Here is a 22,483-nt window from a genome sequence, read left to right on the forward strand (position 1 = left end):
GAGCTGAAGCACATGTGGCTTAATCTGCATTATGTTCGGCTAACACTGGTATTATTGAAGAAATATACCATTTATTTAACAACAATTGAATTCTGATAACTCACTATTAGTTATTTTTCAAGTTTAACTAATGTTTTCAAACAGAAATCTCACTCACATTAGTTAAACGAGGGTCTTTAGGGTGATGTCCGGGTTTTAAAACACTGGCTCGTAATCCCGGATAATATTTTTACACACCGATAAATGTATGTTTCCAACATATTCAACAATAGTGCAGTCACTAAACTTTCAAAATATATTTTTTTAAACACTCATAGTTAAAACAATCTATGAAAATATTTTATACGAGTTTTTCCTTTCACTTTTCCTTGTTTGCGCGTTCATAGATCGTTCAACTTGAGTTGAAGTTGGAGCACGACGAAATGACGTCCATCATGAGCAAATTATTATTATTATTTTTTTTTTATGTATTATTTGACATTACTACATAAGAAATTATTGTAAAATAATCAGCAATATTAATAGAAAGGAGTGAATAAAAACCAAACATATTATCACTTAATTTTAACTCTAATCAGTTAAAATAATCAGAGTATCCGGATATCGGTACCGTCCGGATTTTGATTCACCACGGCACATTTATGTTTTTCTTTTAATGATATAGTATGCCATGAAAAATGAGACTATTTGTCAGTTAATTATTGTCATCATGGCTCAAGCTGAGTAATATGTTATTTTGTAATTTTGAATACAGAAAATCAAACTATGAAGCATATTCCTGTCTATCTTTTTCTTCTTTCTGGCGTTACGTCCCAACTGGGACAGAGCCTGCTTCTCAGCTTAGTAATCTTATGAGCACTTCCACAGTTATTAACTGAGAGCTTTCTGTGCCAATTGACCATTTTTGCATGTGTATATCGTGTGGCAGGTACGAAGATACTCTATGCCCTGAGAAGTCGAGAAAATTTCCTTTACAAAAAGATCCTCCACCGGTGGAATTCGAACCCACGACCCTCAGCTTGGTCATGCTGAATAGCTGCGCGTTTACCGGTACGGCTATCTGGGCCCCTGTCCATACTTCTACTAAAAATTCAGAGCGCACGATCTCTTGTCGAAATTTTGTAATTTTTTTAAGCGGACTCATGGATGTCGATTTAGATAGAGGATTCGGATAAAAGGTAAAAAATTGGGGATTCCTTCGGCTTCAAATTTGTGTAAGCTTAAATTTGCTTTAGAATTCCGATGATTTCCTTAAATGGAAAGCTTCCAAAAACTGTAATAGACGAATATCTAGATGAAATCCAAAATCTGCTTATACTGTAAGCAAACAAAATATGTTTTATTAAATAATAAAACATATTTTCTTCTGCTAAATTTAAATTACACTTAAGGCTAAGTAGCCCGTCATTCGTTTTGGCAACAATGATGACTTTTCAGCTTGCATTTCAAAGTGATAAAACTCAGTCTCGATAGTTTATATTGACTTGAAAAAGTATCACTGTACGCGCTAACATGCATAAAGTATGCTGATACTTTTTCAGCTGTGTCAGTGCAAAACCAACTGATTTTCTTTGATTCGAAATCGTGAGATGAATTAGCAACAATCATCAACGACGCGTACAAATTTCAATGACGGCCTACTTCGCCTTAAATATTATCGCTTTATGATAAGAAAACCTTAGAGAATTAAAAATATCTATGTAAACGTACCATTTATACATTGAAAAGATTATTAGAAATAGAAGCATGAAACGAGCTCACCATTCGATAATCCATTGTCGATAGGTCTACTACAAATCAATTTCAGTTTCGCTACCAATACACCCAGCGTTCTTGGGCTACATTAACAACCATAAGAATAAAAAACTATCTTCCTACACGCACGTAAACCGAAAGATCCACACCATCGGCAGCGCGATAACTGAATAGAACTGCAGAATGAACGACACGACGAAACAAAAACTCTTAAGATTCCTTAAAATATGAACGAAAATACTGATGTTCAATTTTTGATGACTGCTAATGATTGACTGGTGGATTGTTGTGAATCAAAATAAAAGCACACTGTGGCAGTTATATGTCGCTTTGCACTCTCATAAGTTGCTGTGAGTGGTGGTATCGCACATTTAATTTCCCATTTAAAGATGCACAAAGTTTCAAGAAGAAATACAATATTTTCGGTTTGACTAATTGTTCTTCAATAGCTAAGAATGAGAGAATTATCACTAGAGTAATATCTGTAAGTTCGAGAGGGGCAAGAGATTCTATTTTAAGATTTCTAGCCCAATTCGACACAAAAGTTATAAACGTCATGATGGTTTGAAAGCTGTTCAAGTAAGAAACTTTCACTCCAAATATTCATAATATCCAAATAGAAAGCGATTTAGAAATCTTATAGCTTAATTGTTGTTTTTTACGTAAAAAAATTTTTTTTTTTTGCTTTTTTTATGTAAAAGCGTTTTTAGGCCTATTATAAGGATTCTTTGAGGTGTATTGGTTTCTGCAAACTGGCTTGGAATCAATTTTTACTTAGTGTTTCAAAAATTCGACCCATGTATTATTTCAAGGAAATTATTGGATATTGCCTTAAATAAACATTAAATCATTGACTTCAGCGAAACATGTCTGTTTGTGCGAAAAAAAAAAAAAAATTCACTTAAGTAACGATATTTTGTGTTTTAGCAAGTGAACTTTTGCCCCACCTAGTCACGATAGTTACCCGAGGAGGGACAAATAATTCCCGAATAACTTATTAATACCATATTTTGGTATCATACCAAAATTAGGTATTGTTCAGTTGTCAATACCTCAATTTAGTATTATAATGGTTTTGAAAAAAATCTTTAAAACAATTAAAAATACTTCATTTAAGTATTAGACAGCTATTGAGGTCTGCTGGAGGTACTGAACTACTATTGAAAAATTTCACTTTTATATGAAAATCCATCAAGTATTATTGAGGTATTACAATACTTGATCTAATTATCAGTTTAGTATTCGTAGAATATGCTTGATATATTATTTGAGGTATTTTACCTCTTATGCTCTTACACTTACCTCGTTTATATTGTAAGTACCGTAATCCAGGGTAACATTGATCATTTTTTTTGAATATTTCTTAAACATTTGATTTGAAAATGCATGTGTTGCAAATTTTATATTTTTAAAACAAGTACTGCCACCCATTGCTCGTGTTTATGTACTGTATTTTGTTTTCTAAGAGTTTAAAGCATGTTTAAAAAAATGTTTTAAGTGAGTTTTCGATTTAGCTGATATGGGGTAACATTGATCACACCATGAAAACATCGTTCGGTAATATTGAAAATATCATTACAAACTAAAATCATGGTCCCTGAAGCCGAATATGAAGGTCAAACTCTTATAAGTCATTTACTTTTTGAGTTATTTTAAAATTAAAAACACCTTGAATTGTGGAATACGCCTAAATGTATGCAATTTCCTAAGGAAATTTTTCACGCTTTATAATAATTTGTGAATTATGTTTTGTTGAACATATTTATGAAAATTTTGACAACGGAGCCGTTTTCGGCGATGTCATTTTTAGTAACAACCGCATTTCTCTTGCTCATATCGTTTACAGAACTCATGTGAGACATGATTCTTTTATGGTGTCATCCATAATTATGAAAATCATTGTTTACAAAAGTAGAAAAATTTACGCATGAACACAACTTTATTTTCGCAAAAACCCTATTTTTTATTAGCTCATGATTAGAAGAAAGAGAATCGCCATTCATGCATTGAAAATATTTCATCAACAAATGTTGATTCGAGCTTTTTACGAAGAGGGTCATTGCGATCAATGTTACCCCGCTGATCAATGTTACCCCGGAATACGGTATTGAAAATTATCTGGTATGGAATACCTTAGTTTGGTATTCAGAAGTTACATATTTAGTTCCATCCATGCTTTCGGATAGAACCCTTCTTGTGTACTAAATGCGTAAAGTGGAGAAAGTGGATGAGTCAATAAAAAACGAAGATGATAAAGCGAACACGATCCGCATATTTTGAATACTCCCATTCAGTCATTGCTAATGTAGAGGAGTGCTGTACAAAACGATCCGGAGGTACTTCTTCACATTTTATTAACAGAAGGAAAAACTTTCATTCATAGTTGTTTGATACTTCCTCGTACTGCCGTGACGTCTGAACTGGGACAAAGCCTGCTTCTCAGCTTAGTGTTCAATGAGCACTTCCACAGTTATTAACTGAGAGCTATTTTTGCCAAAGTTGCCATTTCCGCATTCGTACATCGTGTGGCAGGTACGATGATGCTCTATGCCCAGGAAAGTAAAGTAAATTCATCGTAAAATGTAAAAATCCTGGACCGACCGGGACTTGAACCCAGACACCTCCAGCGTGGCTTCACTTTGTAGCCGCGGATTTTTACAACTCGGCTAAGGAAGGGAAAACTTTTTAAAACCGAATATTTGCATGCAATTTATTCATAGAAAAGTATATTGCTGCAAAGAATGTAAGTGTAGGAAAATTGTAAGTAGAGCATGTTGACACATTATCTCCTACCGACTACTCGTCTATAAAATTTGCGTTTCTTGCCGCAGACCAGAAGCGACACATTCGCTCATGGTTCCTTTGCTGGTCGTGCATTTCGGTAGCGGAAAAATTGGAGGGGCATCACCGGGGGCTTGATGGCAAATCTTGTTGCGCTTCTGCTGGGGGATTTTTCGCATGTTCTGCTCTGTTAGTCGTCGTTGTCTGTGAGCGGTGGTGTGGCATGCGCCTCCCAGTTGGTTGATGCGTGAGGCGGGAGGTGCGACGCAATGGAGATCATGTACGACAAGCAATTCACGCGTCTTCTTGGCGGTCGGTGGTCTTCTTGGTGTAGAGCAGTGTTTCCCAAACTTTTTTGACTTTCGCCCCCTTGAGACCAATATATTTTGGAATCGCCCCCCTATTGATCAATATTTCATCACAAGTATACAGAAAATTGATCAAATTTAAATGGTGTAGCAGTCAATCATAATGTTTCACTCAAAATACCCCAAAATTAGTATATCCTAAACTAAAACTAAAGAGTCATGCAATATCTATCATATGCTTCCTTCTTCTTTCTGGCGTTTACGTCCCCACTGGGACAGAGCCTGCTTCTCAGCTTAGTGTTCTTATGAGCACTTCCACAGTTATTAACTGAGAGCTTACTATGCCGATGACCATTTTTGCATGTGTATATCGTGTGGCAGGTACGAAGATACTCTATGCCCTGGGAAGTCGAGAAAATTTCCAACCCGAAAAGATCCTCGACCGGTGGGATTCGAACCCACGACCCTCAGCTTGGTCATGCTGAATAGCTGCGCGTTTACCGCTACGGCTAATATCTGGGTCCCATCTATCATATGCATCAACTGGTTTTGTATCAACAAATCTATTTTCCTGGCTAATGTGCGATCATCAAAAAAGTTTCGGCTCACTTAATGCTTTCTTGTCTTCGTTTTGGTGTTATATTGTTGAAATACATTTACGAAGTTTTGAGTGATACATGTTCGGCTGTTCTGTAAATAGTCCATTTTACATTCAAAACATAAAAAATATCAGTAAACACAGACTTTTTATCTCTTCATCACTACAACGAAATACAACGTCCAATTTTTTGATTTTTTTTTAAGATTTTATACATGCAATTTTATGTCGCGCAGGCCTATTTTTAAGTAGGGTGATTTACGTATATGAAATTCAGCGATTTTATCTTTGGAACCCGATTTTCGTCCACCAAAGTCACATAAATTTATTAATGAAATGATTTGTTCTACAAAAACCGATTAGTAGGCGTGTATGAGTACTTTTTGCTTTACTTTGGACTTGGAAATAAATTTCAAACATCGCCAAAAGATCTTAATTTTTTTTCTGCTTTCAAAATGCATCCAATATTATTTTTGGCAAAAACCATTCACGTCTCAATGACAATCGTCAAATTTGTCTATCATTATTAAAAAACGAGCGCGTTTAGAGGTAAACAACCGAAGAAATAGTTAGATGTCAAGTAAATTCTTTGTAAGATGTATATGCTATCATTAAAATATTACTGCTTCTTCCAAACTATTATATATCAATGAACCTATTTTTGTTTTTCAGTTGCTCTCACTTTCGCCCCCTTTCTAGCATTTTCGCCCCCCAATTTCAGGTTGACAAATTTTCGCCCCCTTGGACCTGAAAATCGCCCCCAGGGGGGCGAATTCGCCCACTTCGGGAATCACTGGTGTAGAGGCTCGTTTGCTCTCGTTCGGGTAACGCGGGGTGTGTATCACATATGCTGTCTGCGCGTTAGTATGTCTATTATTGCCGCCGTCGACTTCTCTCGGGTGTCGTCCTCGTAGTCGTCGTCGAATTGCGCAGAAGAGTGACAGCCATTTTTCTTGTATGTTTGTTTGTTAATTGCCGATAAAATGATGGGAGGAATTTACTTAAAAATCTTAATGGGCTATCCGTATTTTTCCACTCTAGGAAAATAATTGACTGATGTTCAAGGTGTTCTGAAGAATGTGATTAGGAATCGAACCCAGAGAGCTTCAGTATGTCTTTGATTTGTTGCTGCGGATGTTACCACTGGACATTAGCCCAGATGGTATTGTTAAATAATAAATGTATCTATATTTAAAAGATTTTGATAACAGACACTTTTACTAATACGAAATTGTGTGACTATTTTCAAAGTAATGCCCAAATATTGCTGTGCTTCCTCAAAAATTATTTCTCAGCTGCTTACTGTTTTTTGTTTTGATTCCCATCGACCACGTGCTCCCTTTCAATCATCGCATTATAACTGAAGGAATGCCAACCCCTTGCAGGATACGTATTTAGAATGTTGTTTCAACCAAAGCCGATTACCATACTAATGAGTCCCATTAGCCTACAAATGGTCCTTCCACACCTCTCGTTGTGTGCCATTCGAGCCATCTGTCACTGTCACTACTGTATTGCCACAAACAACACCAGCGATCTGGTTGTACTTCGAGGTACCTACGCATCTTGGCCAATTCCTTGAAGACACATTTCAGCCGTAAAATTCAAACTTTCCCCTGCTGGAACCCAAACCCTCCATATAAACATAAAGTTTTGCCGTTTCATCTAGGATAGAGTGTGACAGAAAAAAGCGATTGAGCTCAATCCTAGGATAAAAGATATGCTAATTTACATTATTTTGCTCTCAATTATGAAATAATAAAATTTCTCAGTTGAACTCAGACTCTGAGCTTTTTTGGAAATTATCTAAAATTTAGATAAACCCTCGAAAGCAAATTCCAGCATTGAAAGAGGAAAACAAATTATAACTTATCAATTGTAAATAAGCTCGAAAAATTGTTATACAGTTTGAAGAAATCTCAGCAGAAGTTTCAAAATAACATTTTGAAAATGATTCTTGTCGTAATTGTATAATGTTTTAAGTAGCTCCAAAATTATTCGAATCTACCTTACCTTAATAAAATTTCTCAGTTATAATTTGTTTTACACCATGATTTATCGAGCATTATTTTTTTTCTCTAGGACACCCTAATCTACGAACTCTATTGTTGACGGTTGTTTCCTTATGTTTTCTTCCGTGTTATTTCAGGATCATGCGGCCTTTGCAAGTTATCCTCCCGGCAGCGGCGAAACAGGATTGAAAAAGCAACATTCGGAAGAAGAAGACGAACCGGAATCCAGTAATAGACTACGGTGAGACAAAGGGAACGAGACGCAACTTTCCTGCGAAGTCGTAAATTCGGCTGGGAGATGTAAAAACCGTTCAAAAGTTGCCGTGTTGCAGTTCGGCCATAAACTAATTAAATAATTAAAGGAATCTTCCCCGGATCGTGGTGTGTTCCCTACAGTTGAAGTGCGAAAGAATTTCCAGCAATTTAGGGCTGTCGGTTTCAATAAATATTAACACTCCAGACTGTGTGTGTGAAGTCGCACCTTTTCTTCGACGAAGTAGAAAAGAACAAGGAAGCAATCTCAAGCGCGGAGCAACCCATGCAAATCGGTGTTCCGCGACGGGAAACTATTGAAACGGGATTACATCGAAATCAGTCTGGGAAGCAATTAAAGGAATTGGACTGTTGGTCGTTTCTTGGAGTTTTTCGTCTCCCATGGCACGTGCTGCAATTCGGCTAAATTAAGAAAACTAAAGAAAATCGTGTCCCTGAGAATTATGTGAATCACTGCTATTGAACTTTACTTCCTTGGGAGAATTTCCCAGAAAGGGGACGGGGTTGGGAAAGTATCGCAAAACGTAGGACACGTACCGACGGCAGATGCACTTGAGAAAATTGAAAACAGCGATTTGACCTTTTTGGGGGTCGCGTCGATGACGAAGACAATATGGACATCAGGCATTCTCAAGCATAGTCGAGTCTTTCAGCGAAAGTGATTAATTTTTGATCGACCTGGGGGAAGGGACATGTTCGAGGAAGTGAAAAATTGAAAACCGGTTGTGTAGAACAGAACGCGAGTGAAAACTAATTCGAGCAAATACTTGAAACGAAGTCGACCCTCTTGCCGTGTCAGAACCAGGACAGGACTCCAACTAGACAACGAAGATGGAGCCGTCGCTGCTACTGCTACTGCAGATTCTAATTGTGACAGCGGCCATCACCCAATCTAAAGGTAAGAGATTTGAATCTTTTTCCCTGAATCGATGTTCCGTCAGCGCGTTCACCGTGAAATGACGATGGGATATAAGATATTCATGAGCCGGTCGGTCCTTCGGCCTGGGGGGTCACCAGTGGCGTATTTAGCTTTTCCATCAGGAGAGGGGAGCAAGCGACCTCAAAAGATCATTCACGAATATCACTTGGAAATGATCATTAAACACAGCTTCTGTACCCTTTTTTGTTCACAGTAATGGGGATTTTTTGTTCTTGAGTTATGATTTTTCAAAATAAGTAGTGTCAGGGGAAAACAAAAAATTTACAACTGAGTTCTCCGGGAAAATAGGCGACCCTGATTTTTTCTCAATTTTTTTTTATTCATATTTTGATGAGCCCTGCCTGTGGAAAAAGTTTCATGAAAATCTGAGACCTTTCGGCCCAAACCCGTACGGAAATAAAAAAAAATCCCCTAATCATAGTGGAGTCAAAAGCACTTCTGGGTTCAATTTTTCACAGAGTAACGGGTCCATTTAAAGCCATAGTGGGCAAAAATGGGCCCAAAACTAGAAAAGCCACGATAATAATGAATCTTCAAGCTGTTTACTGGAATAATGTTTAGTTTGAGAAAAAGAACACCAATGCCGTCTTCAGTGAGTGATAAATTTTACATTTTTGATTATCTTTTATGTTCTGATGCTGTTGTAAAACACGTTTGTACGTTTTTGAATCGAGTTGTTTTGCTTATCTTATTATATATAATGGATACACAAAATTACTAATCTTATTTGAACCATCAAAAGCATTAAAACTTCGTTTATTTATACATTAAATGTTACAGATACAGTTACGTTTTCCCCATTTTACCCTATCACGAAATTGTGACAAATAAAAAGACAACTGTCATTAATCTATAAGCTACAAAAACATTGAGTACTATCAAATAGATCGGCAGCTCACGATATTGTGACAAGTTTCATAAAATTACTGACAAAGTCTGGTTTACTGAAAAGGGCAACATGAGATGTAACAAAAATTATATGGAAAACTGTTCAAAAATCCACAGCAGCTATGAGAAACACAAAAACATCGTTTGTATGAGAACTAACGCATGTTCAACTAACAAAACATAAATAGAAATATGTATAGCATTTTCCGTCATTTAAGTCACGTAGAGCAAAATGGTTCGATTTAAAAACGTCAATTTTTAATTTACATATTCTCAGCAGTCTATGTTTGCCGACGCCACGCTTCTTTTGCGATTTTCTCGAATATCAGCAGAAAAATTACGTGTTTGTCTGTTTACATTTATGCACTGCTCAATGCTTCATCGATTCACTCAGACAGAAACGCTAAAAGCTTTTTGAAAACAGAATTTCTACAACGCTTCGAACAGGCTTGTCAGTATGACTGTCTTCGGCAGCCTCGTTTTCTTCGGCCCCTTTACCATAAGAACTGCCGGCGAATCTGTTTGGCAGCTCCAAATTAGCCGCATTTTTCGGCGAATTCATTTGAATCGATCACATCTATTCTGAAATAGTTAATTCAGTCTCGGAAATCTCGTAAGTGGGAAGCCAGAACAAAGAATCGTTTTAATGATTTTTATAATGTGTTTTGATAGAAAAATACTGTGTATTTGGCGTTTGAAATTTAATTGCTGACAATGGTACCGAAGCCGTATATAACCCTAGATAATCCGTGTGCCTATCTACTTAATAAATAAAATCTATTTGTGGATCTGACCCAACGTTACCACTTCTACACTCTACTACCACCAGTAGATGCAAGAGCACGTGATGTTTCTTTTTTCAGTCCAGAGAGAAGTTCATTATTCCTAGAAGTTGATCAATCGTCGTGTTATTCGGGTTTGTTAGAGCATGTTCGGTCAGAAGAAAGTCAGTTGTCAGTCCACTTCTAGACGGCCATGGTAGAGAACATGTGGAGTTCGTGTAGTTTTCAAGCGGACTGACGAAGAATTTTGGTGGGGTGGAAGGTTTTGGGAATCAAGTCGATGACCAACGGCTTGTGAAGCGAACGTGTAGCCAACTATTCTACATGACCCTCTTTCTGTTCAGTTCTGTTTTTATTTCTCCCTGCGATTACTTATTCTAGGATTTCTTCTACAAATAGTATTTTATATAATCTATCAAATTATTGCTGAAAAAATACATGGCATAGGTTCATGTGAATTATACTAACCTCAAACTACCTCAAAAAATTCTCAAGTAATTTTCACCTGGGTTTCATTTTGTATTTTCATAAGAGGTAAGCAGATTGTTTAAAATATTTCCTTTTCAATTCCCTCAGGAATTTCACTCGAAATCTCTTTAAGGCTGTTATCAGGGGTACTTTATTGGGTTTTTTTTTTTTTGGAATCAATTCAAAATTTGTTCAAAAATTTCCAAGTTGTTTTGTGGGGCTATACAGTAATGTCCCGATTTTGTCAGCTCCATGCTGAATTTAGGGTTGACAAAATCGGAAAAGAGCTAAAATCGGGAAAACAAATTTCAACTGGTTTCATGTTTTATTTTAACTTAAGGTCTTGGTTTTAATATAAACATTGTGTTTTTTACTTCAAGTTTCTATGTACCGTGATGCAAGGTAACATTGATCAGTTTCATGAATAATTGTTGAAAATTTCAGATTTAAAAATTTTGGTCTTAAGATGATTGTATAGACGTGGCCAAGTTCATAATTGACTTTATGCACCCAATATTGCCAGTATAGACGAGCTTACTTTGAATAAAATATATATCAATTTTAAGGCTGACAAAATCCGGCAAAAATGATGCTAAAATCGTTTCAAAAAAGGTGCTAATATCGGAGATAGATAAAATCGGGGGTAGACAAAATCGGGTGCTGACAAAATCGGGTCATTACTGTGCCATAAATGTTCCATGTAGAAAGTTCTTCCAATGATCACTTGTCTGAGGATCTTTTCTCTGAAGATATTCACATATTATACAAGAATTTCTCAAAAAAAAAAAATTAAGATATCTCCCAGATGAACACTTAAAGTTCTTCTCATATTTCCTTCAGAATTTATTCTTTCAAAATTGATCAAACAATGCAAGAATGGAAGAATTATTCGGATCACTGAAAGCCCTTCAGAGCTTCATAAAGAAACTTCACCTTAGATTTCTTTTAAAATTTCTAAAGTTACAATTTATCCTTCAGGAACTCTTCTAGCACCTTCAGTGAACCCAGAGAGTTCTACAAATTATTCACAAGAATTTCTCGAAAATTCATCCAGGCGTTCCTCAAGGAACTTCTTCTAAAAGTACTTCATAGAGAATTGGTATAGATTTTTCTGAAAATATCCGTTGCAGAAATTTGTGCAATCTAAGAAGTAATATTTCGAAAAATTTTCTTTGGATTTTGCGGATGAATTTTTGGTAGTTTCCTTAGATTTAATATAAATGTGAAGGAAGCGTTGGATAAAGTTGCAGAAATCTCTAGAAGTATTCTTGGGAGAATCCCTGTTTTAACCTTCCGGGTTTCATGCAAATTTTTGTAACATGAGTAAAGGCGCGTTGTATTTTGTACAACACTTCTGATTTTTCATGTTTAACCAGAAATACTTGCGGTCATAATTCAGATTTGGAACTCCAGCACCTGACGGCGCTGGTGTGCATGAAACATTTGTTTTCCAATATATCTGGAACCCGACCAGATAAAAAGATGGCGTCTACGGCAAAGTTGTTGATAAAGTCAAGGTTAAGCCAATTGGTTCAAAATTTTGCCAGGTGGCGCTGGTATGCATAAAACTTTTGTTTTGCGGATATTTTAGGAGTCTTCCCACTTAGAAAGATGGCGTCTTCAGCAAATTTGTTCAATGGGTTAATGACTATCAATGTTCGAGCCAGTTGATTCAAAATTTCGCCACCAGGTGATGTTTTGCAGATTCTCAGAAACCTGATCACTTATGAAGATGGCGTATACGGCAAAGTTGTCCAGTATGTCAAGAGCTATCATTATTCGAGATAGTTGACTCAAAATTTTTACACCAGATGGCGCGAATGAGCATGAAGCATTTGTTTTGCTGTTATGTCAGGTATAAATAAATAAAGATAGTACTTGGGCTGTGAGAAATGACATTTTGCCGCCAGGTCGCGCTAGTGAACGTGAAACTTTTGTACTTGTTTTTTTTTAATTATGAATCGTGTTTTACGGCTAACCAGCCGAGTGGAAGTTTAACAACTACCGAACAGCTAAACATTACATATAATTTGCAATTGGATTAGATGGACAAATTGATGTGAATATTTGCGAAAAAGTTACACGTCTTCTCAGTGAGAATCTAACTCACGACTCCCCGATCTCTAGTTGGGGCGCGTTACCACTACGCCATGAGAGCGGTCGTTTGAGAACATCGCGACCCATTGGAAGCCCACACAATAGAAACCTAAGCCAGCGCAGTTGCTGGCTAGTGTAGTGTGCTATTCCTATACCTAAAAAACAATGCGCACTCGGGCTAGGCATTGGATATATATAGAAAGCGTTGTGTTTGGATGGGCATCTAATTCTTCCGAAAGAGGTGCACTTTGCGAAAAAGGACCACGTGATTATTGAGCTGAAATCGAATTCAGGTTAACTTCTGCGTTCATGAGTCCTCTCATGGCGTAGTGGTAACGTGCCCCAACTAGAGATCGGGGAGTCGTGAGTTCGATTCTCACTGAGAAGACGTGTAACTTTTTCGTAAATATTCCCATCAATTTGTCCATCTAATCCAATTGCAAATTATATGTTATGTTTAGCTGTTCGGTAGTTGTGAAACTTTTGTTTTGCAGAAAGCTCCGAATCCTGACCATTCAGAAAGCCGTCAAAGTTTGTTGCTCCTTAACACCACCTGCTGGCGAAATTTCTGGTACTATAGCTCGGAAAATGATAGCCCTGATCCCTTATATCAACTTTTCCAAAGCCACTTTGGATGGCGTCTTCCTAAGTGATCAGGCTCCTGAGATTTCTTGCATCATCTAACTCGAACAATAATAGACCTTGACTTACTGAACAACTTTATCGAAGACGCCATCATTCTAAGTGAACTGGTTTTTGAGATATTCGCAAAACCAAAGTAAAAGTTTCATGCCTAATAGTGGTTAAATTCAGAATTAAATTAGGTACAATAAAATAGCGCTTCGTCTCCTGCACAGCTTCACTGAAGACCCCAATTATCTGGATTTGGAGACATATCGGTTCCAAATTGTAGTCTACTCAAACCGTGTGAAATGCGTTCATTATTATGAGACTTTTATGTTAATTTATCAAACTTACCGCATTATTTAGGTAAACAAATTTTGTAATCAAAAACTATTTCTAGAAGAATACATTTTGGTTTGGTTTTGATAGATACCTCTGTTGTAAAATGAACTCAAGTTCCCCGAATGACCCGTTTACCCGAAAATATAGAAATGGTGAACTAGAAAGAAACGAATAGAAACGATGAGAAGGAGGCATTTGGTCATTCTCAACTGTACACATATTGGCAAAAAATGCTGAAGATGCTTGAAAGAATCCCCAATCAAATAAAGGGTGAATATTACATGAACAGGTCATTTATCACACTGAAATTTTTAAAATTATGACAATTTCTGGGAAACGGGAAATAAGGGGAGGAAAAGGGTCATTTGGGGAACTGGCGTTCGGGGAACCGACATTCGGGGAAACGACATTCAAGGAAAAGTATCACAACCAAATACAACAACGCGACAGCCTAAAGTTTAATATATGGAGAACTCTTTGGAAAAAAATGGAGTAAAAAATAAAATGAAACATTAGAGTTACTTCTGGTTGAAATCCTTAGTTGTTTTCCAAAAAAAGTTATGGAAAATTCCCGGAATATACATATATACATTATTTTAAGGAACTTTACAAAAAGTCGTTAAAATAACTATTGTAAATGTAATACCATTTTGATTCATATTACGGATACTTAAACTCTTAGTGTTGTATAATTTATCAAAGAGCTTATAAACTATATCATTCTGTTTAATTCTCCAGCAAACTTTGAAAACACTTAATTTTTGAATAGAGAGTAGATATTTCGATTAGGAGACCTGCGTAATTTTCAAAAAATAGAAAAGTGTGGTTTTTCATGATTCTCATTCCATACAAAACAAAGTGTTCGGAATTACAATTATCTAAGATATTCTGCAAACTCAATTGAAGAAGCTTAGCATATACTTCTGCAGAAATTTCTAGGATAACATCAGAAAATTAAGGAAGTCAAATTACTGGAAGAATCGTTGGAGTAATTTCTAAGGCAAAGCTTGAAATTTTTTTTTTATGTTAGTGAAAATCCTGGCCGTTTGTTTGTCCAAAAACATTTAATTGGTATGGAAGAAATCTGTTTGGTGTAAACTCTGTAAGAAATCTGGAATGGAAATGAGTGATATTTCTGGAAACATTTTTAAAAGTATTATTGGAGGACTTTTCAGAACTATCTTTGAATATTATTTGATTCTCAAGTTGCATTTCATCTGAACTCTACACAGTAATTTGAAAAAGATTTGTGGAGGGATTCTTGTATAAATATTCATGGTGAAATACCGAGTGATACTAATTAGGAACTATTTGTAGAAAAATTGACCTGATTTCTCATATATGATTCCTGAGTCGGAATTTCTGACCGAATTTAAAAGGCGTGAAGAAACTTTTTATAAATTATGTAGAAATGATCCGGAAGGTTCTATCTTAGACGAGTATTTGGAAAAAATACCAAAAACTTCTCAGTATGTACTTTACAAGAATTCAAGCAGCAGGAAATATTTGCCTAGAAAGTTTTTTTGTGTGAAATTTTTGTAGAGATTTCTCATGAATTCCGCGAGATAAATCTGTATTATGAAGAATCACATGATTATATTTGAAAAAAGATTAATATTGTATCTTAATGATGTTTTTACAAACAGATCATTTGGTCGCATGATTCCGTTGCTTTTTCGATTCATTAGGACATTCATTGTCCCTCCTAATGATGACGGATTTTTTTATGTCGTTGTCGTATCTCGAAACTTAGTTTTGCTCAAAACATATGATGGTGAAGTCTACAAAAGTTTGAATTTAGCATCCGTTGAACACGTACATGTAAATTTGATATCTGATTACACTGCGGAACACGTTTTTGTCTCAGCCCGCTATTCACTCAATTGAAGGTTGCTGAATCCATTGCCGTTTTCTATAAGATCATAGCACGTTTAGTTTTTGAGATATTGGCTGTTGGAAATGCAAAAAATGACTATATTAGCCAACTTGCATGCAAGTTTGGCAGCTGTAAGGCAATTTATTTGCTTAAATTGCCACAGAATTCAATCATTATGCGTATAACAATGCTTATCAACAAAGTTTATAATACTTTAAATGCGGAAATGTTATTTTTTCATGTTTCAAAAAAGTTTTGTATTTTACCATATAAGAGAAACGAAGAATTTTGTATGGAAACAGCAAGTATGTTGAAAAAATCGGTTTAATCTAAATTGAATCGTGCGATTTCAACCAAATTATGTCTAAAACGAAAGTTTAAGTGCAAAATGACATGGTTGACAGATAAGATCACAAAAAAGTTTGATAAACTATACTTTAAATTTTATATAAACATCGATAAAACCAGTGTTTTATACAACTTTGGCGACCTGTAGCTGAAAATTGTGACATACTGGAACATTTTTGAAAATGGCATCAGATTCAGCAACCTCAAATCCACTCGAGGCACATAATTTGATCCTCGAGACACGCAAAAGAGTCATTTTTTTACGCTGTGTTATTTTAAAACAATAATGAAATATAAATGGTTGAAAGATTTTGGATGATTGTTAAAATATTTTTTTAAATGCGAATGTAACGTATGGTAACTCTCAGGAATATCTTTGATTAAGATAAGTGTTTTGAAATGGGTTTTACCGTGTAGTATGGAAATTTCTATGTTATTTAAGGGAGTGGGACATTGCACATACGGAAGTGTGGTATAATAGACATGCGGAACGTTCTTTTTCAAAGCGTGTTCATACGAAATTGACCATTAACGTTATGTTTACCTGTCAAGATAATCCGACCATTTTGATTTCCAATATCTAGTAAAATGTGCAAACTTCAGGGCCTCTTTTTATACAGGGTCAATAACGACGCCGGCCACGTCCTTGCAGTCATGTGGTATTGAGGGATGGAATGTTAGTGTGTAACTTTTGCTATTTGGAGACCGTGTTTACCTCTGCATCTCCACGAAGGTTACTGAGAGAGATGCTTGTTAACGGCGAGGATCGCTGGGTCTCAGTATTCACATTGATTAGACCGTGATGAACGTGAGATATAAACATGCTTTCAAATATAATATTTTTAATTTATATAAAAAGTTTCCATGTAGAAGAAAATTATGTCGACACTTCAAGTGTCGAACTATTCAACGCTTTTTTTTGATTACAAAAATAAAGGTTAATGGAAAAGGGTGTTGCGAAAGAAAAAAAATGTGTCAAACATAAATAATTTATGAATAAGACTTTATACCGACCAGGCATTGGAAAAGTTCAGATCATGATCATTCAGCTAATTTATGAGCTGATTTTATGCTAACTTGATGCTCATCATAGAGGTAGGCCGTGAGCAACACAACTCGGTGATCTTTGACGTTCATCTACACAACGGTACGTGATCATTGTCGCTCATCAATAAATAATTGAGCTTATTTAAAACGGCTAATTTTCGGTAAGCTTAGAAGCATTAAAAGGTATGTATATTGCAGAGTAAAATAACGTAGCACTTCTCTTAGACTCATTGCCTATCTCCCAGCTCCGACTCCGAAAGGAAATAAACGGAAATAATTCGGCAACGTGGAATGTACCCAAAACGGATAAGTATAATAACAGAAATAGGCGTGAAACCAATATCCTCGATTTATTTGCCAGGATTGCTTTATTCATTCGAAAAAAAAAACCAATCCGAACAGGCTGATGGCTGTGGCTACGTCAATGCATTATGTGAGCAATGAGAGGAACAATCTTGAATATCTACGGAGGAGTGGGTCATCCGCCTTTAGGATTATTGATGTTCCGAACTGGCATTTAACATTTCGACACCAATCGTCTTAATAAAAATTTCACTGCACTGTTTTGAAGACACATCGTAAAAAAAATAAAAATTGGGTAGGAAAAGATTAAATTCAAATAAACAAATCAGCATAGGAAATAAAGCTTGGGACCGTTCAGTAGAGTTGAGCTCATGAGGTTGTGTAAGGCCAAGAAATGGCGTACAAATTCGACATTTCTCCTTTAAGTTTCATTTAAAAGCAAATAAATTTATCCAGAATACCTTCAGTTACAGCTTTCAACATCACGTCTTTCGGACAATGCACGGATTTGTGTGATATTTTCAAACAACGCTGTTTTCATGCGTCTCGTGTCATTGTTATTCGAAAGTGCACACTTTGATTTGGTTATGCGAAAACTCCAGCTCATTGTTTATCTTGGCAACGATTTCTCGTGATCACTGATTAAAGTCTGACTGAGAACACAGTTCGCTTACACGGGGTGGGTTTTCTCGTGCCTATTCTGCGCGGCGTGTGAGGTGACACGAGTCGAATGAGGTGACAATTGTCGACTCGCTCCCATTTGATTAGCATTAGTTGTCTCACGTCACTCGCGGTGAGAGCGACTCGTCTCGACTCACACGCCGCGCAGAATAAGCACATATGATCATTTCAGGATCGCGCTCACAGTGCTCGCTCGCATATTCAATGCATGATATCGACTCTAACAGTGACGAACCATTCATACTTTGTTGAAAAATCATATCACGATTGGATTTGATTCCGTGGCTCGCTCTACAGGATCATGCAAGGGAATCGATAAAGCACACACTACTAACGCGCTCAAAGATGTATCGTCTTGCTTTAGAAAAATTGTTTGAGGCATATCCAAAATAAATTCAAGTTTTTGGGAAACTTCTGGAGAAATGCGTGGTACTCCCACGAACGATGTATGGAATTAATTCTTGGAGTGATTATTTATTATTGAAGAGTTTAAAAATAGTATGAGTATAGAGAAGAATCTCAGGAGAAATTTCTGAGGCAATATGTGATTATCTCGTATCAGATATCTTAAGGAATTCTTCTGATAATTCCTGAAAGAATTCATTTCAAGATAGCTTGACCGATCCTCTTTTTCATGATAGCTTGGCAGATTATTCTTAAGATCCATTGCTGAGTGTGTATTAAACCTTCTGCTGGTTTCTGGATAGAACTGACATTCGGGAGATAATCTTTGAAATATTTACACACAAAATTGATTTCTACTGCGACATTTTTTCGTAGGGGTGGAGGTTACGCCAAAAAAAAATTAACGATAATTTGTAAGGCCCATGGCAGAAGCCTCCAAAAAGTTCTATGGTAAATTCAAACCTTAGGTATATCGAACTTCGTAAAACAGTTGATTTGAATATTTCTTGTCGGTGAGGAAGGTGGGATCAAAGACACTCCTGGCACCCCTTACCTACACCCATGCGATCCCGCTGAAGTTAATGTGCACGGAGCGGGCAACCAGTCTAGGACACGAACGTCATCGACCAAGCGGACAGGTTCAGTTCATAATGGATGGAAAAATAATCTTTCAATCAATTACCGGACGGATATCCTTTTACCTCTTCCGTCGACTAGGACGGGGCCTTCCTTCTTTCTCTCGCAGCAATACCTAGCTATTATTATTATCAGTTTTTCCGTTCGGTGGGTGGGCGATTTTAAAGATCGTTGGACGCAAGCATCGACGTTGGTCGGCAACTGATTATGAAGGCAGCGTTTTTCCGCCCGATTGGATGTTTTCATTGCTGTTTTTCTGCTGCTGTCAAAACCGACGGGCAGCTCTGACGGTGATGGGTTCAGTATGGTACGGTAGGTATGAATAATGAAGATGTTTTCGAATGTCGAGATAAAGTGCCATTTGGCTTGCACTCACGAGTTATCGTCATCGCGTTCAACTTGAAGAAGCAGCGCGTGGTCTTGAATTTTCTTTTACTATTATAGACCGAATCCCATTAACTCATGGTACCAAACTTTATCGCATGTATGCTAAATGCATTATTTGTGGAGGTTCTTCTCACGCTAAGGACGTCTGGCTTGTGAAGGAACATTCCAAACAGTTTATTTGCGCAATTTGCGGGGCAACCATAAGTCTAACTTTTGGGATTGCCCTTTGCATAGACGAATCGTCAAGGCTCGTACCAGGTAGATGAACGGCAACGATTTTCGTAGGAAAATCTCCAACAATTCTCATTTTTCATTTAACGATCGCATGCTTATCAATCATACTCATCAGGTAAATTATAATTATGCTCATTCACAAGTTAATATTCTTCCAGTTAGTAACCGTTTGAATCTTTTCAATTATAATGGAAATATATACGCAAAATCAAATCCATAGAAGGAACCTGCAGTATCTACTTTTTACTATCTGTTATTTGATAAAATCCATATATGTACACTATCTCTATTGATGAGCTTCTTTAGCTCTGGGCTATTGCATTCGATCCAAGGTTCTCGGCGTGATAGCCATGTGTTCTAGCCACTACATCAGGTCCATCCCCATTAATCTCCATTAATAAGTTAATATTGATGTGGCATTGATGAAATTAGTTACATATAATCGTTTTTTTGGTGACATTCCTTTGGCCAATCCTGGTTAGAAATCCTGTGTCACTATCGACGCAAACGATCAACGGAAGCAATCATCATCCCGATAAATCCCCTCTCTCACACATCGGATGATGGCTTGTTGAGTGCGGTTTCCCTCTAATAACGATTCCAACACCTGGTCAGATTCCAACATATGTATTTTCACAACCAAACGGAACCGAACACACAAACACCCATCGCTTCATCATTCAGATCTTCTCGATGTAGGTACCGTGCGGGGTCGGCTCAAACCTATCTAGTGCTGCTCGAAACAAGGGCTATCATTAGTTCACGCGCCAACCGAGGTACTCGACTTTGAAATATTTTCCAATAATTCCGATTCGACTCATCAAATAGTGCGTGCATGCATCCCATTCATTCCTTCTGGTTCCCCTCTTCGTCGATATCCTCGTCGACGCATAGAAAACGCAACGCGCGGCAGCCATGAAAATGGATAGTCATAGACAAACAGACGTCAAACTTTCATCACTGTCCTTAGACCAACTTTTCAACTGATAATTCGAATATTTTAGCTTGTGTGACTATAATTAAGATAACATGTTCAATTTCTCTTGGTCAAACCTCTCTTCTGTGAATACACGTGAAAAGATACAAGTTTAATAGCAGTTTTTACTTCAGGACGACATTGTGATGTAATAATTTGTCTCATTTGTTTTACAATTCAAGTCATTCATATTGACAAGTTTTAAAAATATTAGTTTTACTTATTTGGAATTTGAAACAAAGCGTTAATCTTGCGTCACGAGGAAAAATGTTAACAAACTTGCAAATTGTTGAATCGATGAAGAAAAATCGATCATGTTACTTACGTGTATATTAGACTGATGCAAATTTTGAAGTTTTTGCTCCCCTATGCTTAAACGATGTCAATTATGATGAAAATGATCCTCCCAAAATTTGAAGTGATTCGGAAGAAATTTGACTGTGCACACGCCATTTAAAGTTTATATGAAGATTACTATGAAAAACGCCAATCTTTTGTGTTCAGCCCTCTATCTCTTCGTCATAATATTTTATGGAAAAGTGAACACACTCATCTCATGTGAAAACTTCCCAGCTACAACTTTGCTGAAGACCACATTTTGATGAGACGTAAGGATAATTTGTTATTATTGATAACAACGTCTATATCATGCTGATATGATCATTCAATTACTTCAATAGCAACACTGGCTTTTGCTGTAGAACATAGTAGCCTGGATTACTTTGATCTATTCTTCCCGCCAGGAGCACCACTGTTGCCTGCCGAACAGTTGGTGAAGCATGCTACATGCAAACCAACTTTATGATGATGAATAACAATTTATCCTGACGTCCAATCAAAAAGCGGTCTTCGGCAAAGTTGTAGCTGGGAAGTTTTCACATGAGATGAGTGTGTTCACTTTTCCATAAAATATTATGACGAAGAGATAGAGGGCTGAACACAAAAGATTGGCGTTTTCCATAGTAATCTCCATATAAACTTCCAATGGCGTGTGCACAGTCAAATTTCCTCCGAATCACTTCAAACTTCAGGAGGATGATTTTTAGGATAATTAAAATCGTTTAAGCATAGGGGAGCTAAAATTTCAAAATTTGCATCACTCAAGTGTATATTCTAGCACATGCTTGATATTGTTTTTGTTCAATCCACCAAACGCAGCGTTTCTGTTCACGTTTGATTTTAAAACACTACCGCCATCTGTTGGCGTATCGGTCAAATTAAGTGATTTTATCATTGAGCGTACATGTCCTCGCATCATGATCGCATTGTTTTATGCGTTACGTCCATTTGTCTATACAATAGTTTTATGATGTATGATCGCGTTGTCGTCCCTTTGCGCTTTCGAATTGTAACTAATATCGATTTTTTTTTGGCCCGCTCTTCGCAATGGGACCGAGAGACTCGGCCGGGGTGCGACGAATCGCCTAGCGCTTGATTGGTCCCAGGCTGACAGTTGTGCACTAATTCCCAAACCGAACCCGGCCAGGATATGCGGGGATTTGAAAGCTATAAAAATTAAAACTGCATCTTTGCGACACTCATGGGATTATGGGAGGGATCGTTGTTTTTCAATTTACCATGTGGTACGAGCAGCGAAGGTTTGGTGAAATTTTGCCATGTCTAGGAAATTATTACCCATATTGGAAAGAACGGATGGTCGGCTTTGTTTGCGTTGACATTTTCGAGATAGATGAGATACGGCAATGTGCCAAACAACATAAA

The 22,483-nt window shown here is 36.9% G+C and overlaps 1 protein-coding gene across 1 annotated transcript in view; it reads left to right on the forward strand.

Annotated features, from left to right (window-relative positions):
- The window catches only part of LOC5574148 (roundabout homolog 1), a 380,498-nt gene that overhangs the window by 50,903 nt on the left and 307,112 nt on the right, over window positions 1-22,483 (forward strand). The window contains exon 2 of the mRNA XM_021846073.1: window positions 7,592-8,625. Coding sequence (XP_021701765.1) covers window positions 8,559-8,625 — 67 coding nt within the window. The 5' untranslated portion in view covers window positions 7,592-8,558. The remainder of the gene's footprint in view (window positions 1-7,591; window positions 8,626-22,483) is intronic.

Source organism: Aedes aegypti, chromosome 2 (assembly GCF_002204515.2).
Source record: "Aedes aegypti strain LVP_AGWG chromosome 2, AaegL5.0 Primary Assembly, whole genome shotgun sequence".
Taxonomy (NCBI): Eukaryota; Metazoa; Arthropoda; class Insecta; order Diptera; family Culicidae; genus Aedes; species Aedes aegypti.